The 18,161-nt window shown below is 40.9% G+C and overlaps 1 protein-coding gene across 10 annotated transcripts in view; it reads right to left on the bottom strand.

Moving 5' to 3' along the window:
- The window catches only part of LOC141917562 (A disintegrin and metalloproteinase with thrombospondin motifs 6-like), a 135,414-nt gene that overhangs the window by 45,629 nt on the left and 71,624 nt on the right, over window positions 1-18,161 (bottom strand). For all 10 annotated transcript variants that reach the window (XM_074810851.1, XM_074810853.1, XM_074810854.1 and 7 more), the window contains 5 exons: window positions 16,944-17,007; window positions 6,137-6,239; window positions 4,461-4,594; window positions 2,362-2,485; window positions 1,028-1,108 (listed from right to left, as the gene is read on the bottom strand). In XM_074810851.1, the coding sequence (XP_074666952.1) occupies window positions 1,028-1,108; window positions 2,362-2,485; window positions 4,461-4,594; window positions 6,137-6,239; window positions 16,944-17,007 (506 nt within the window). The remainder of the gene's footprint in view (window positions 1-1,027; window positions 1,109-2,361; window positions 2,486-4,460; window positions 4,595-6,136; window positions 6,240-16,943; window positions 17,008-18,161) is intronic.

The following is an 18,161-nucleotide window of genomic DNA, read 5'->3' as shown; positions in this document are numbered from 1 at the left end:
TAGGATATATGAGCAACCTTACCCACAGTCTATTTTGACATAGGGGAGGGCCAGGGGGAGTGTGATGCTGAAAGAATAATAAACACTCTTGCTGGAGTAGTAGTGTTATTATTCCTGCAGAATGGAGGGAGATTGATAATCTGCTGAATTACAGGAGGGTGGGGGCAGGCAGAAAGAAAAGTAGGCATCCAACAGTAAAAGGTACCATTATTATCAATATAATCAATTTAGGAATTAATGTACCTAGGAGAATAATTGCCATTCAAACTCACACTTACAAACATCATATGCAAATCAGGGTACAGAGACTTTCAGAAATGCATGTTGTCTTGAGTTCAACAAAGCCAGATTTGTATGCATCAGTATTAAAAAAACAGAAAGCAAATTTAACAGTTAAAGAAAGGAATGATAATCTGGGAATTTGAATTTAATTCTGTGTTTTACCACAAGCTTCCTGAATGATCTCAATTAAGCACCTAGTTTTTCTGCACCTCATTTTACTTATGTATAAAACAGGGATGGCATTAAGTCCCTGCAACACAGCAACACTGTGGAATACATACATTAAATTGGCTTAAGATAAGGAGACAGTATTGTTAGCATTTAAGTAACCATAGCTGTTGATGAATAATCATTCCAAGAATAAAATGTTGTTTTAAAACAGTACAATCCCCCAAGATCAGGGACTTCCCCGGGTGGAAGACACTACCTCAGAGTGGGACAGTATATCATTTGAGTGTTCCTCATTCACTTCAGCTCAAGTCTGACATTAGAACTATAGTGAAGTTGACCTAATTTTGCACTGAGTGGACAAGGAGGAATCACGTGATGTATTTCATTAGCTCCACTCAGGAGAATACATCCTAACTAACTGCTGCAACTGTCTGACCATAACCTAATATTAACAGCTACCATTCCTTCTGTTGCTTGTACTATGTGTATAGTTTGGCCAAACCATAAAATGTACCTTCAAATCACATCATAAACTCTAACTTAATAACAGTCTGCTATTTAAACCTGCTCTTACCAATGTAGTTCTTTGACATTGCCACTTCTCTTATTTCAATGTGCACAGAACCTCTTGGAATTTGAATCACTTCCATATAGCCTGTAAGATAAAGATAAATTTTAACTCTTGTTGTTTATCTTAAACAATATTAGTCATAAAACTAGCCATTAATAAATTAATTACTACTAAAAATTAGTAAGACATATGGGATTCAAATGTACTTCAACATTTTCTTTCATGTGATATAATGGAAAACTTTAAATTTCAGACACACATTTGAAATTGATATCAAGAATTTACCATGTAGTCAGGAATTCCTTTTTTTTAAATGCTAATAAAGTCTTGTCAACAGTGTATCACAAGTAATTAATGTATAAAATGATCATAGGATAATTCAGGCTAAAAAGGACCTCAGACAGTCATATAGTTCAACTTCCTGCTACAAGCAGGGTCAGCTAGGAGATCAGACCAAGTTACTCAGTGCTTTATCCAGCTGGGTCATGAAAACCTCCAAAGATGGAAACTGTAATACCTTTCTTAGCAACCTGATCCACTGCTGGAATGTCCTCCTGGGAAAAAAGTTTTTCCTTCCATTTGGTCAGCGCCTGTCTTGTTTCCATTTATAGCCATTGTCTCTCCTCCCACTGCGTACCCACCACTGTGAACAGTCTGGCTCTGTCTTCTCCATAACCTCCTCCTCATAGGTATTAGAAGGTTGATACTAGGTCCCCACAAACCTTCTCTTCTCCAGGCTAAATAAGCCCAGCTCCCTGTGCCTCTCCTCACAGAGGGGCAAGCGTACCAGCCCCCAATAACCTTAGTGGCACCTCACTGAACTGAACTCACTCCAGTGAATCAATTCTTTTCCTGTATTCAGGGGCCCAAAACTGATAACACTAAGATTGCAACACTAATATTGTCTTTTTTGAGCTAAGCTTTCAACTAATTGTCCATACATACTTCCTGAGTTCTTAATAACATGAACCTAAGAGACATTTCTGGATTCTTTCTATTCTAAAATTTTATGTATGACTAAATATCAGATTCTACCATACACATTAAAATTGTACACAAAATTACTTTTACCATACAACCATAATTAATGAATTAAAAAAAACCCCACCCACTTCTTTTTAAGTGCATTAAAGACCATGGGAACTAAGTATTCAGTAACAACATACTGTTGTATTTGACATAAATCCAAACTAATATAGAAAAAGGAAACAACAAGGCAAAAGGAGTCAAAGTGAATGACCAGCAGCAATGCCATGCTGGAAATCAATGCAGCACTGTTATTTGCTAAACAGTCATCTAAATGCATTGCACAACAGAATGGACATATATGTGCATACCTCCTCTGGGCAATGAATCATTGAAGAAACCTTCAATGGCTTCACATGTACTCCCATCTCCTCCACAAACACGGCATCTATCTTCCTTAGCATCAGACCCCAAAATATTATCACAACCTACATGCTGAGAACAGATAAGAACAAATATTTTAACAGGATGATGGTTTTTTGCACCATGATCTTCATAGTTTTTTGAAGTGTTTCTCTCAAGTTTGAGATATTCAGTTGTTCTTTTTATCTACTCTGGTTGTGACTGATAGCTATTACTGTAAGTGAGTTTTCACTTACCAGAGGAAGAAAATAAAAAAGTAGAACAATCCACATTTTGGTTTGTTACCAAATCTTGATTAATAAATACTTTGTATTTCTACTGTAACTTTCAGGAAGGGATTTCACAGCATTTTACAATGTAATTATTACAGTTACCAGTAAATGATTAGTGACATTTTTATGTAATATCACAACAGCTAATTGTGTTCCATCTATATTGCTTTGTTAAGGGAAACATTTGCTGTGTGTTCCTTAAACATTTATGCAGCACAAATAAGTATTATTGTTCCCAAAGTTATTGACAGCTTCATAAAACATCTTTCCACATCCTCCAGGCAAAACTTGCAATTATTTTTATAAGGTTGAATGTAAAGTGTAAGTTACTTCACTGCAAGAATGAATGCAGAATGAAACTTAGTGAAAGGCTGAATTACATGCTGTATTAGATAAGATTCAAAAGCCTTTGGAAAAAAAGAGAGAGGTGTCTATAAGTGATCATTAAAAGTACATTACATTTCTGATTATCTATTTGAGAAATCTATATATGGAGAACAATGATTAACTCCTTATAACTTAGTGATTCATCCCTATTACAAAGCTAATGAAAATACAGACAGCTGGATCTTAAAAAAAAAAAAAAAGAGGGAATGAAGAAGTAGGATGCAAACAGAATGAACACTGCAACTTGCCAATTTTTTCCAGGATTTATACAAAGAAGGAGGCAGCTGCATACCTTGGTTTACTGTCTAGCAATATTATCTACCATCTTGTAAACAGGTAATATATAGGTCATAAGAGAAGTTAAAATACTTTAAATAATTTAGAAAATAGTATTATTCTAACCATTTGCATTTCAATTTTCTGATTCATCAGGAAGACAGAGACCAAATTTTATTACATAGATCATTTTCAACTTGAGTTTTAGTCTCATTATTAGTTTTAAAAGATTTCTCAAAAGTAGGAAAATCTTATGCATAAAATACCAGAATTCCACAATTATTTCTTGTCCTTTTTTTTGTTAGTTTACTAATACATGGCAAATGCTTTTGATATCATCATGTTATTCAATAAACATACATCTTCAGCAGTCAATTTAGCAAAGCACTTAAGTATCAGGTTAAGCTTTAGTTATGTTAGTGGTTTCAGTAAAATCAAATAATTTTTAGAGTCACCAGCACTGTTCAGATGTTTGGACTTAAGTACATAATTAAACACCTTGCTAAACTGAAGCAGCAGTGGGATGAATGTAACCAAAAATATGGCACAGACCTCCAATTCTCTGCAAATTCATGCAATGCCGTTCTATAAGAATCTTACAAGATAATCAGATTTTTAGTAAATGGCAAATACTTGCATCATTATACACTTTTTCATAGAACTACTGAGCAATAGTGACAAATTTCTGTTTCAATTACTTGCAACAGGATGAACTAGTTAGAGAGAAACAGACTAGTATGTTCATATTTACTGTTTTTCAGCCAGACTGGTGTTCTAATTGGAATGATGGAACAAGCCTTGGAACAGGGCAAGGAATCTGTTCACCTCCTGTTGCCCTTTCCACCAATTCTTCAACAGAAGCCACAAAGCAATACAAAAGAAGATGAAATGAAGGAGTCTATGAATGTCTGTGAGAAGCTACTGAAATTAAAATTATTTGTTTTATTTATGCAAAACCTTTTTTCTTTTTGTCTCAATCTTACTCTTTCATTAATAACTTGACTTGTAAACACTACCATTTCATATAAGTAACAAACAAGTACCAGAATTAAATGTAGTAGATAGCAGACACAACAAAGTAATCCAGAAGTATTATATAAAACATCCGTAACCTTGCATTCTCCATTGATACAGATATCCAGTGAATCAGCATTGCACTGAGTCCCATCTATTACTGCAGAAGCACGTTCAGTGTAAAAATTATAACCTTCAGCCAAGCAGTTTAATGCACATGGTTTAACCCCACCTGGACAACAAAAACAAAGGAAAAAAAACAAAAACCCACCAGAAAACTTGAAAAATTAATAATTAATTAAAAATATATATGCATAAACAGATCTGAAATGTATAATCTTATCTCATACCTGACACATATAATGTATACCCTTTATTTTACTTCCCTTTACTGATTTCTCTACTTGACTATTCTTTCTTGCAAAAAAGATTCTCATAGTAAGATGTGGGAGACATCAGCCTGTCAGCCCTGCACAGCCCCTGAGAAGCAGCCAGGCTTTGATGAGAAACAGGCCTTGGGCGAAAGATCAGAAACTGCCGAGTTGTGCCAAGGTGGCAGGGAAAAACAACGGCCAGCTGCAACACTGAGCTGTGGGAAAGTGCTGAGCTGTGAGAAGTTACCGCCGCGTGAACAGCGCGTGAACGAGAGGGTGATTGGTCTGCACAGCCGAGTTAGAGGGGTCTGATGCTGGTAGGAGAAAAGGTTGATAGCTGTCTAATTGCTGATTTGCTAATGATGAAGTAAGAGCTTTGGCGAGAGCAGAAGTATGAACTATTGGAAGAATAAACGGCTTTGCTGGATATAACTCTCAGAGTTGTGCAGGTCCAATATCCTCCCACAACAGTAAGATATGGCAAGGATGGCTGGCTCCAAAATGTTTCCATTATGTTAATACAACCCCAATGATTATAGAACAATTTAAAACAATAAGGATAACACTTCATTTGAAAAACACGAAAAACAAAAGAATGTAGTGCTAGAAGTATGTCAGGGTAAATTTCAAAGACAAGATCAGACTATTTCAATTAGGAATTTAGTCCTATTCCTTGAATTACACTACAGCTCAGACCATGTGATCACAATGGTCCTTTTTAGGATTTTGATCTAAAAAACTAATAATAAAACCATTAAATCCAATAAAATATAAAAGCACAAAGGGGAACATGGACTTATTCACTCAGGGTTTAGAACAGGAAAAGACAAAATAATCAAAGGGCAACCTACAACCTTTGAACAATGACAGAAACATAACTAAGCTTAATTAAACTGTCCCAAAGAGAAAAAGAAATTACAACCCTCTTCCTTGCCCTCAAATACCCTTTTATTGCACAGTGCAATTATTTATAATTTGATTATCAAAGTAGTCTTTAGAGACTCTTATAAATGCTTTTTCCTCTTTCTCCTTTTTCTACTCTTTTGATCTTAAGTAAGGAAAACCTATATTGAGATTTTTTATACTGAACTCATCACCATAGCATCAAAGACACAGATTACCTATGTAATCTCTAATTCTATTGCAACTGCAGATGGAGAAGGGCTCCATATTTTAAAGTGGAGTCCCTACAATGATGCTCACTCCCCTTCACAGTAAAACAAATCTCTATCAGAACAGAGATGGCCCTTCCTTAACATTTGCAGCAACTGACAAAAGTACAAGTTTACTTCACTCATCTTAATCAAAACATTCAATTTACAAACATTACTTTATATCTAACATTTATATAATTTTGAAGACTTCACATATGATAACATTTTTGCAAAGCTACACCATACCTCCAGTGTAGGGTTTCCAGTTATAATACTTTCCCCGGAAAGGCATATTGTCAAAGTCCGCACATTGTTTTTCTCGAAAATCACGGGCCCCTGGAGGACATGGCTAAAATAATAAAGACGAAAAAAAGTTAATTTCTTCTGAATATCAACATAAAAGGAAATACTTACATGATTATATTACAAACATAATCATGCATGAGAGTGGTTCCCTGATTTATCTTGTGGCTCTGATTCTGACACATGCTTTATTGCTTTACAATTGAAGTCTCTATTTTGCAATCTTAGGCTGGCATGAAGTAACTGAAGTAATTTAAACAAAGGTAAATTACATAACAGTTTCCATAAAACTTGACAATCAAAATCATGTCAAACTGTGCTTCATAATCAATCCTTCAGCTATCTCCTTATAAACACACATAAAAACAGCTGAAAAAAAAGAAAACACAAAATCATTTTGGTAAGAGCTCTAGAGTCAGTTGTACTGTATTAAGAAGCTGTGATGGTTTAATCCCTGCCAGGGTCTGAGACCACGCGGCCGCTGCCCCTCCCCCACAAAGGGAGTGAAATACAAAGCCCCGATCTGAGATAAGGAAAGGTTTAATACAACAGTGCAACAGCGACAAAACAAACAACAACGATAACAATAACAGTAACAGTAATAACAATGAACAGAGCAAGGTATATACCGATACAGCAGCGAGAGAACCGGCTGCGCCAACCCACGCGATCACCGATTCTTCCCGTGCTCTGGCGCCTGGACGTGACGTCCGCATGGTATCTGAATAACCCGGCTAGAGCTCCCCCCCACTGCTGGGGAAACTTAACCCTATCCTGGCTAAACCAGGACATAATCCACCCCTTTATTCTATACCATGTGCGTCACATCCAGCTGCCACTTAGCAATTAGCATTAACAAAGGAAAATTAACAAAAGCACAGTATAACTCACGGTGTGTTTTCACCCACAATCAAGTCCCCTTGTGGCACGCATCAGACCTCTCCATCCTTCTGCATCACCCACCAGGTGCACCCAGGTCCTTGAGCAAAAACAATCCCGTGGATGGGTTTGCCTTTGCCCGGCGCAGGACTAACCCAGACCATTTTTCCCAGCAGGTCCCTCATGTGCACCACAGGGACTCTATCCCTGTCCACAACACGTGGAAGTTTTGACTGAGCCGGGCCAGCTCGATTGGCAGATCCTCTTGTGTTCACTAACCAAGTGGCCTTTGTCAGATGTGTGTCCCAGTGTTTGAAGGTTCCACCCCCCATTGCTCTCAATGTAGTTTTTAACAGTCCATTGTAGCGCTCGATCTTCCCGGAGGCTGGTGCGTGGTAGGGGATGTGGTAGACCCACTCGATGCCGTGTTCTTCTGCCCAGGCATCTATGAGGTTATTTCGGAAGTGAGTCCCGTTGTCCGACTCAATCCTCTCTGGGGTGCCGTGTCGCCACAGGACTCACTCTTCAAGGCCCAGGATGGCATTTCGGGCGGTGGTGTGGGACACTGGATAAGTTTCGAGCCACCCAGTGGTTGCTTCCACCATTGTGAGCACGTGGCGCTTGCCTCGGCGGGTCTGTGGCAGTGTAATGTAGTCGATCTGCCAGGCCTCTCCATATTTATATTTCATCCATCGATCTTCATTCCGCTGGGGCTTCACCCGTTTGGCTTGTTTGATCGCAGCACACGTCTCACATCTGTGGATGATCTCTGCGATGGTGTCAATGGTGAGGTCCACCCCTCGATCTCGAGCCCACCTGTATGTTGCATCTCTGCCTTGGTGGCCCGAGGTCTCATGGGCCCACCGGGCTATGAACAGTTCACCTTTACGCTGCCAGTCCAAGTCCACCTGAGCCACCTCGATCTTAGCAGCTTGGTCCGCCTGCTGGGTATGTTGATGTTCATCAGTGGCCCGACTCTTGGGTATATGGGCGTCCACATGGCGCACCTTCACAACGAGGTTCTCCACCCGGGCTGCAATGTCCTGCCATACTTCAGCGGCCCAGATGGGTCTGCCCTTGCGTTGCCAGTTGTTCTGTTTCCATTGCTGCAACCACATCCACAGGGCACTTGCCACCACCCACGAGTCAGTGTAGATATAGAGCCTCGGCCACTTTTCTCGCTCAGCAATCTCCAAAGCCAATTGGATGGCTTTCACCTCTGCGAACTGGCTCGATTCACCTTGTCCCTCCACAGCTTCAGTGGTTTCTCATGTGGGATGCCACACCACAGCCTTCCATCGTCGATGTTTTCCCACAATGCGACAAGACCCATCAGTGAACAGGGCATATCGTTTCTCCTCCTCTGGCAGCTCGTTATATGGTGGGGCCTCCTCAGCACGTTTCACCTCCTGTTCTGGTGACATCCCAGCATCTTTGCTCTCTGGCCAGTTCATGATCATTTCCACTAATCCTGGGGGGTCGCGGTTCCCTATTCGAGCCCGTTGTGTTATCAACACAACCCATTTACTCCACGTGGCATCTGTTGCATGAGGTGTGGAGGGAGCCTTTCCTTTGAACATCCATCCCAGCACCGGCAGTCGGGGTGCCAGGAGGAGCTGTGTCTCAGTGCCGACCACTTCTGAGGCAGCTCAAATTCCTTCGTACGCTGCCAGTATCTCCTTCTCAGTCAGGGTATAGTTAGCTTCAGAGCCTTTGTATCCCCGGCTCCAAAAGCCTAGAGGTCGGCCTCGGGATTCCCCATCTGCTCTCTGCCAAAGGCTCCAGGAGGGGCCATTCTCCCCGGCTGCGGTGTAGAGCACGTTCTTAATCTCCTGCCCTGTCCGGACTGGCCCGAGAGCCACTGCCTGGGTAATCTCCTGCTTAATTTGTTCAAAGGCTTGTTGTTGCTCTGGGCCCCATTTAAAATCGTTCTTCTTGCGGGTTACGTGGTAGAGAGGGCTCACAATCAGGCTGTAGTTTGGGATGTGCATCCTCCAGAACCCCACAGCGCCCAGGAAAGACTGAGTCTCCTTTTTGGTGGTTGGTGGGGCCATGGCTGTTATCTTGTTTATCACCTCCATTGGGATGTGGCGACGCCCATCTTGCCATTTTATTCCTAGGAACTGAATCTCCCTTCCAGGCCCCTTAACTTTCTGTTGCTTGATGGCAAAACCAGCCTTCAGGAGGATTTCAATTACCTTCTTTCCTTTCTCAAAGACTTCCTCAGCTGTGTCCCCCCATACAATGATATCATCAATGAACTGCAGGTGTTCTGGAGCCCCACCTTTCTCCAGTGCAGTATGGACCAGTCTATGGCAAATGGTGGAGCTGTGTTTCCACCCCTGGGGCAATCGATTCCAGGTGTACTGGATACCCCTCCAAGGGAACGCAAACTGTGGCCTGCACTCTGGTGCTATTGGGATGGAGAAGAACGCGTTAGCGATGTCAATCGTGGCGTACCACTTGGCTGCCTTCGACTCCAGCTCATACTGGAGCTCTAGCATGTCCGGCACTGCAGCACTCATCGCTGGCGTAACTTCATTCAGGCCACGGTAGTCCACGGTCAGTCTCCATTCGCCATTAGGTTTTCTCACTGGCCATATAGGGCTGTTGAAAGGTGAGTGAGTCTTGCTGATCACCTTCTGGCTTTCTAGTCGACGGATCAGCTGATGGATGGGGACCAGGGAATCTCGGTTAGTACGGTACTGCCGCCGGTGCACCGTCTTGGTGGCAATTGGCACTCGCTGCTCTTCAACCTTAAGCGACCCCACCACCGAGGGGTCCTCTGAGAGGCCGGGTAAGGTGGACAATTGCTCAACCTCCTCCAGGGCAGCTATACCAAAGGCCCACCGGTACCCTTTTGGGTCTTTAAAGTACCCTCTCCTGAGGTAGTCTATACCTAGGATGCACGGGGCATCTGGGCCAGTCACAATGGGGTGCTTATGCCAGTCCTTCCCAGTTAAGCTTACTTCAGCCTCTAATAGGGTCAGCTGTTGGGACCCCCCTGTCACTCCGCAGATGCAGACGGGTTCAACCCCACTGTGGCTTGATGGCATCAGGGTGCACTGTGCGCCAGTGTCTACCAAGGCCTTATATTCTTGTGGTTCTGATGTGCCAGGCCATCGGATCCACACCTTCCAGTAAATCCGATTATCCCTTTCCTCCACCTGGCTGGAGGCAGGGCCCCTCTAATCCTGCTCACCATCACTCACTTGATCTAAGAGTGACTCCTGCAAGAATGACTTCCTGGTCCCCTCAAGAGGGTCAAGCATACTGTTGGCCATTCTATTCTGTCTGGGGGATTTCTGACTAGACACTGGAGCTGCATCTCTCTTGGAAGACTCCCCTTTCATGGTGGTCTTCCCTTTCAGTTGCTGTACTCGTGCAGCTAGGGCAGAAGTGGGCTGTCCATGCCACCTTCTCATGTTTTCCCCATTGTCGCGGAGGAAGAACCACAGGGTGCCCCGTGGTGTGTACCTTCTACTGCCCTTCCCTTGGGTGGGGAAACGCCTGCTTCTAATAGCTGAGACATCGGCCCATGCAGGTGGAACATAGGACATGTCCTGTTCCATTTTCTGGAGCCTCTGAGACAGTTCCTCTACGGCTGAAACCAAAGCATGTTGGGAGGAAGGGAGACTTCCCTCATAGTGCCGGAGCTGTATAGTCACTTCATCCACTGTCTGAGTGTCTCGCCACCAGGATGCTGCTGCTAATGCTTTGGAATGTCCCTCTGGTCCACTTTGCAGGAACTTCCCCCACATCAGCTATGTACAAGGGACCTGATCTGGATCCATTGGTGACTGCTCATCATTCAGATCACCATAGATCATGTCAAACACAGCCATTTCCCTGAGGTTTTGGATGCCTTTCTCCATGTCGGTCCACTTGCCCAACCGACATAGAGCATCATCCTTGTAGGGGTACCTCTCCCTCACAGTGAGCAGGAGTCACCTCCAAAGGCTGAGGGTTTGAGCCTGTTTCCCTATTGCCTTGTCAATACCAGCCTGCTTGGCTAAAGGTCCCACCTGCTTGGCCTCTCTCCCCTCCAATTCCAAACCAGCAGCTCCACTATCCCAGCACCGGAGCAACCAGGTGCAAATTTGCTCACCTGGACTGCGGCCGAAATCCTTCCGCATATCTCGCAACTCACTGAGGGATAGAGATCGGATGGTTACCTCCGGCTCTTCCTCCTGCTCTCGTGATGGGCCTGGTTCATTATCACCCTGTGCACTGCGAGGGGATTTTTTGGTATATTTGGTTTTCCGTATCGGGGCAACTGATACTGGTACTGCTTGTCCCTCTGGCCCAGCTGCTGTGCTGGTGGAGGCGACTGGTACTGGCGCTGCCTGTCCCCCTGGCCCAGCTGCTAAATCAGCAGGTTCACTTTCAGACCCTGCAGCTCTTTTGCCCCCTTGAGGGCAGTGATCAGTGTTAAGGGCAATGCGGTAAGCATGGGCAAGCCCCCAGCACATCGCAACAACTTGTGTCTCCCGGGGTTTGTCAGATTGGCAGCACACCTTTTCCAAACACTCCACCAGTTTATCAGGACTCTGCACTTGTTCGGGAGTGAGATCCCAAAGCATTGGGGGTGACCACTGACTCAGGCACTTGCCCATCTTTTCCCACACACCTTGCCATTTATAGCTATCTGCCCCCAGGGCAGGTTTCCGGGTGGTGCTATTGTTGGAGAAGTACCGCATGGCCCAAAACAAGATCTGGCAGACATTCAGAAAGCATTGTGCCGCAAACACACTGGCCTGGGTGCTCCAGGGATAGCTGAAACTCTCAAAAACCGAGAGAATCTCTTCCCCTGGCTCACCCATAGAGGGGGTGAGACCCCAAACAAAAGACCAGGCAGCAAACAGGTAGCGGTGCACCCCCACAAGCAGAGAAACGAGCCCATTATAAGCAGACAGTAACCAGTAGAGCAGAACAAGACCCTTGATACATTTTCCACCGAGAACAAACACCAGCACTAGGAGCACAGAGTGGAGATGAGGATTAATCCAGCCCCACCACGCAAGCAAATTGCCCAGCATTGCAAACATTTCTTATCAAACAATACAAGTAAAAACAGAAAAATTACACCTAACAGATTGCTCTAACACACCTTCTCCTTTTGTCCTTATCTCAGCCTTCTCGTGCCCCACGTTGGGCACCAAAGATGTGGTGGTTTAGCCCCTGCCGGGGTCTGAGACCATGCGGCCGCTGCCCCTCCCCCACAAAGGGAGTGAAATACAAAGCCCCAAGACTGAAATAAGGAAAGGTTTAATACAACAGTGCAATAGCAACACAACAAACAACAACAATAACAATAACAGTAATAACAATGAACAGAGCAAGGTATATACCGATACAGCAGTGAGGAGAGCGATCGCACAATAACACGCGTTCACTGATTCTCCTGTGCGCTGGCGCCTGGACGTGACGTCCGCATGGTATCTGAATAACCCGGCTAGAGCTTCCCCCCACTGCTGGGGAAACTTAACCCTATCCTGGCTAAACCAGGACAGAAGCTGTACTGAGCTATGTTTTTAAGATATTGAGAAAAAAATTAAAACATTTTCTAGAGAGCTGTATCACTTTTGCTTACTTGTAGCCTTGACAAAAGCATTGTATTAAGGCTGAGAATGAGACTAGATACCATGCTTGGTCCTGATTCTTACCAATCTCCAAGCATGAAGAAATAAAAACTACTTTGATTTAAATTTTCATCACTTCGAATTACCAATTATGAAACTGAAAAATAGCTTTTTTACTTGGAATAAGTGTAGGTATAAGTGAAATTCATCTCAGGAAAGAATTATAGGAGAAACTGAATTCTTTGCTATTTCTCCCATTTTTCATCAGCAAGTTTAAAATAATGACAACTAATCTTGAATACACCCAGAATTTAGATAGCATATTAAACATTGTTATCAATGTTTAAGTACCTGCTGCAATTGCTAACTTCATCAAAGTATTTGAAATACAAATTAAAATAATTTTTAGACTGAAAGAGAAAAGAATTTCTTTGACAGAAATTAGAGGTCTCAACAAATATTACTATTTTATGAGCAACATAAAAGTCCATTTTATGGCAGTTTTACTAGTCTTCCTATGCATCTCAGCCAGTTAGCATTGTTCAGGAGTCTGAAATGCATTCAAGTGAAAGGGTCTGTATAAACATGCATGATAAAAATTTACTGCATGTATACATTAATCAAGCCAGACCACTGCAATATGATTCAAAAACTACAGAATTTTTCTCCATTTTTGAAGCTGTTGAAACATAAATTAAAATATGGACATTAGACAGTATTGAAATTTTAAATTGTATTATCTCCTAATTAAAAATACATTTTTGAATATAACTTTTACTGGTAAAAATGATACTGTTGCTACTTTAATTCAATAATCCTTCAGATCATAATAGTGAGAATAAAAAATAACTGTATGTAAATAAAATGAGATTTAAAAATAAAAATTAATTAGCAACACAAATTAAATTTGCCTCTTTGCATCATATTCTCCAAGTGGTAGAAGGACCAGTCTTGACCTACCACAAAGCTTGAGTCTGAATATCTCTGATACTGGTCACTATGCCCTATTCTTCAGTCCCACATGCTTAGGTACTAATTTACATGGCTGGCATTTTAATTGCATTAAGTTACCCTTACAAGTTAATTAAATCACACACCACCACCAACAACATGAAATGAAATCCTTTTTCTAAATATTTACACTAGGACAAAACAATAAAATATGAAGATTAGCAAAGAAGGATCACGACTTCCATATTTATACTCTTCAAAAAAATTCTTGCGATATGATCTTTGAGATGTAGTCTTACTTCTCTTGTTTGATGGTGATCTTGGATGTATTTTGAGGCAACAATATCATCTTCAGAAATGATCTGGATGATGGGGAAGAGCGGACCCTCAACAAGTTTGCTGATAACACAACAATGTGAGGAGTGCCTGATAGGCCAGAGGGTTGTGCTGCTGTCCAGAGGGACCCTGACATGCTGGAGAAATGGGCCCACAGGAACCTCATGAAGTTTAACAAGAAGTGCAAAGTCCTGCACCTGGGGAGGAACAACCCCATGCACGTGCTGAAGGCTGACCAGCTGGAAAGGAGCTTTGCAGAAAAGGACCTGGGGGGCCTAGTGGACACCAAGTTGAACATGAACCAGCACTGTGCTCTTGTGGCAAAGAAGGCTAATGGTATCCTGGGCTGCATTAGGAGGAGTCCAGGGAGGTGATCCTTCCCCTCTACTCAGCACTGGTGAGGTCACACCTACAGTATTGTGTCCAGTTCTGGGCTCCCCAGAGACATGGCCATACTGGAGAGAGTCCAACAAATAGCTACAAAGGGCCTGGAGCATCTCTCATATGAGGAGAGGCTGAGAGAGCTGGGACTGTTCAGCCTAGAGAAGAGAAGGCTCAGGGGGATCTCACCAGTGTGTATAAATACCTGAAGTGAGGGTGGAAAGAGGACAGAGCCAGGCTCTTTCCAGTGGTGCCCAGTGACCAGACCAGAGGCCATGGGCACAAATGGAAACACAGAAGGTTCATCCTGAACATCAGGAAACACTTTTTTACTGTGAGGGTGACCGAGCACTTGCACAGGTTGCCCTGAGAGGTGGTGGAATCTCCCTCCTTGGAGATATTCAAAAGCTGTCCAGACATGGTCCTGGGCAACGTGTTTGAGGTTTGAGCAAAAGGGGCTGGACAAGATGATGTTGAGAGGTCCCTTCCAACCTCAGTCATTCTGTGATTCTGTAAGCAAAGTGAAATCTTTCTTTTACCCTATTAAATATTGATTCAGGTTTTGCCACAATTTAAAGTGCTAAAATCACTGTTTGTATCCTCTTTCCTCCTCAAAGACAGCTCTGCTAAGTCTCAAAGAAAACCAGATACACACAAGCATGCTTAGCCTGGAATCTCACTGCTGACAAGAACGGCAGACAAGGCTGGGACATACCTGGGAGCAGTTAAAGGAACTGTGGGAGCAAAGCCACTCATACGATGTTCCTGCTTTCTTGATATTTTATCTGGTTTTTGGTAATCCTGCAGATTAAATTCTGGTTTGCTATACTGCAAGTACTGTTAAATTCATTTCACAAACTAATATACCAATGATACCAAAGCTTTTACATAGCCCAGTGTCTTTGGCTCTAAAAATGCAAATCCATCAATCCATAGACAGACTTGGTAACCTCTGCAATAAAATAAGTTTCCATTTTAGTGGCTAAATCCTCTCAGTGAATACTGACAAGTGCTAGCCCTTATCTCAGGATCTTGCTCTTCATCCAAATCATTAACTTGAACACTCTGAATCATTAGTTTGAATCCAGTTTCAGGTGGATTCAGTAAAGTTTTCAGGCAGTCCTTTTGAAGACTACACTTACCAAATGATAGCCTGAAACCTGAAACATTCTGTATAAGCATAAAATGCAACTTAAATTTATTTTTGTTCCATAATTTTCCTATCTTTTTTAATACGTTCAAAATATGTTCAATGTTACTCAACATTTTCATTTATGAATTGGAACTATAAACAAAATTCTTGCTTATGAAGTTTTCCAATTACAAAAAGACCATCTGAGGGAAAACTAAGATGAAAGTAAATTAATTGCAGCATATCATCTGGTAGGCTGGATTCATTCAAATGAAAATTGCACAAAGACAGCCAACCATAAAGATATGGAAAAAATAAGATGGTCACAGTTTCAGAATGGTACACTGTAATTTGAAAGATTGTCTGACTGGAAAAGTTTTACAGTTCATACTGGACAAGCAGCTCAACTTCAGTTTCTCTCATAGCACTGTGCCCAAAGGCCTAACACACTTCTTGGCTGTACTAACAGAACAGCTGTGATTAGCAGTAGAAAAGTAATTTTGAATTTGGAAATTTTTAATACTTTCTAACAATGAGGATAACCTCCACAGAGAAGATTCAAGAACTAGTACTCATGATAAGTAATAACAATCATAAAAACAAGGTTTTATCAAGGAACCAGCATAATAACTATTGTATTTTTTTCTGAAATATATCAAAACATTAACAGGTGAAATGCCACCATTAGGTACATAGACTCCCCTGCTGTTATGAACTGTCTTGATTTAGGATGAAAATTAAGACAAATCTGAAGCTAAAATAATATGGAAGCCTGGTTATGTTTGTACTGCTACTGACTTGGAAACTTACTAGTGAAATTCTTTATTGGTGTGAACATTTTTCTGGTACAATTTTTACTTACTTAAATTTGAAATTTTGGTTCATAGTTTGATTTTATACATTTATACACTGTCCCACTCACTCAGTGGTATTTCATTATTTGAATGGGCTCAGCTCTAAAATGAAACAGCATGATCATTCTGATAATACAAGAACCAGTGGATACCTGATGGCAAAGCAGCAGGTTTAAAACACACCAGAAGAAATACATTTTCACAGAATGTATAAAAGGATTGTGTAACACATTAGCACTGGAAGTTATAAAGGTATAAAAAGGGTAAGAGGGTTTAAAAGTGGATTCATGGAGGATACTTCCATTTGTGGCAGTTAAACAACATGGTACACATATGATGTGAAGCTCAAGAAATCTTTTAACACCCAGCTTCTGGAAACTCATACAGTATATCCATGGAAAAGTCATGCCCTGACAGCCAAAAGTTTATAATTTCTCCCTAAGCACCTATTTGCCACTGCTGGGAGACAAAACACTCGGCTAGACAGACCTTTGGTCTGATGTGGAATGCTCCTTATTCGCTTTAAACAGAATTCACAGCTTTTCTGAACTGGGAAAAAAATGCATCCATTGCTGCTGAAACAAAAAACAGACAAGTTGAGATTGTACTTTTACAGTGGAACAAAATTTACTTACATCAGTATTACAGGAGTGATACTGCTTCCTTTCTCCAAGACAATATTTGCCTCCACCTGAAGGCCTAGAAAAACATGTTTTATGTGTTAGCATATGTATTAGTATAAAACAAGTTCATTATATATATATTTATGCATTATTAGTATAAATCCAAGTCCAAGATATATACATTATATAACATATAAATAAATTTTAAAAGTACATAGAAGTTTTAAGGTGAGATTTTAAAATATTTTATTTAATAAGAATTGTAGCATTGACTTGAATTGAAGCAGATACAAAACAATACTGGGTATTTGAAAATTTCACTCATATAGTATTCATCCTGTTTGCATAGATCCCAAGCAATACAGTTTAATTGTATTTTGAACATACTAAAAAGGCATTGTTTTTAATATTTGCTTGCTTTGTAAAACTTGAATAAGAAATGTGTCAACAACCTACATGATACTTTTTTTTTAATCTTCTCATATTACACTTGAAAATATAACAAAATGAAGAAACACTGTCTGCTAAATACTGGAGCCAGCAGCAAAGACTGCATTTTCTAGTTCAAGAATCTGTTTTGGTATAAACAGTATTGAATATGAGAAAGCTCCAGAGTAAGCAGGTTTCTATTAGTGTGATTAAGATATTGGCTCTTAAATCCTCAAATTGTTTAAGAACCTTATCTATCTTCAACAGAGGTCAAATACTGAATTAACATTGACTTCAATGGAAGATTACTCAGACATCAGATCTTTGGCTGATACCTTAAAAGCAGAATGAAAAAAAAAATGGTGTTTGATTTATAATAAAGAAATAAAAGAATTTACAATTAACTAAAAAGAAAATCAATACTATTTTCCACATTACAGATATTTAACTAGGCAACACTATCCTAGAAACTTAAGTTAATTAATGAAGCAAAGGGAATTTTTCCCTAATGCAGACATACACAAAAGAAAATTTAAACAAATATTGCATTTGCTTGCTGCACTGTTAAACATTTAAAATTTAACCATCTTTCATCATACCAACTGATATATGTGGTGACAGGAGGAGTTAAAAAATCTTAGGAAATTACTCATGCTCCAAACATTTCACTAGCATTTTTTACATACTTCTGTGAAAAAAAATACTGTATTTAATTTATTATTCTCTCAGTAACATAGTCTGAATTGTTATCAATTCATATGGATAATTTTTGCTTTTGAATTCATTCAGTAAGTAATGATA

Source organism: Strix aluco, chromosome W, assembly GCF_031877795.1.
Source record: "Strix aluco isolate bStrAlu1 chromosome W, bStrAlu1.hap1, whole genome shotgun sequence".
Lineage (NCBI taxonomy): Eukaryota > Metazoa > Chordata > Aves > Strigiformes > Strigidae > Strix > Strix aluco.
Note: the sequence above shows the minus strand (reverse complement) of the source record. Positions and strands in the feature narration are given on the sequence as shown.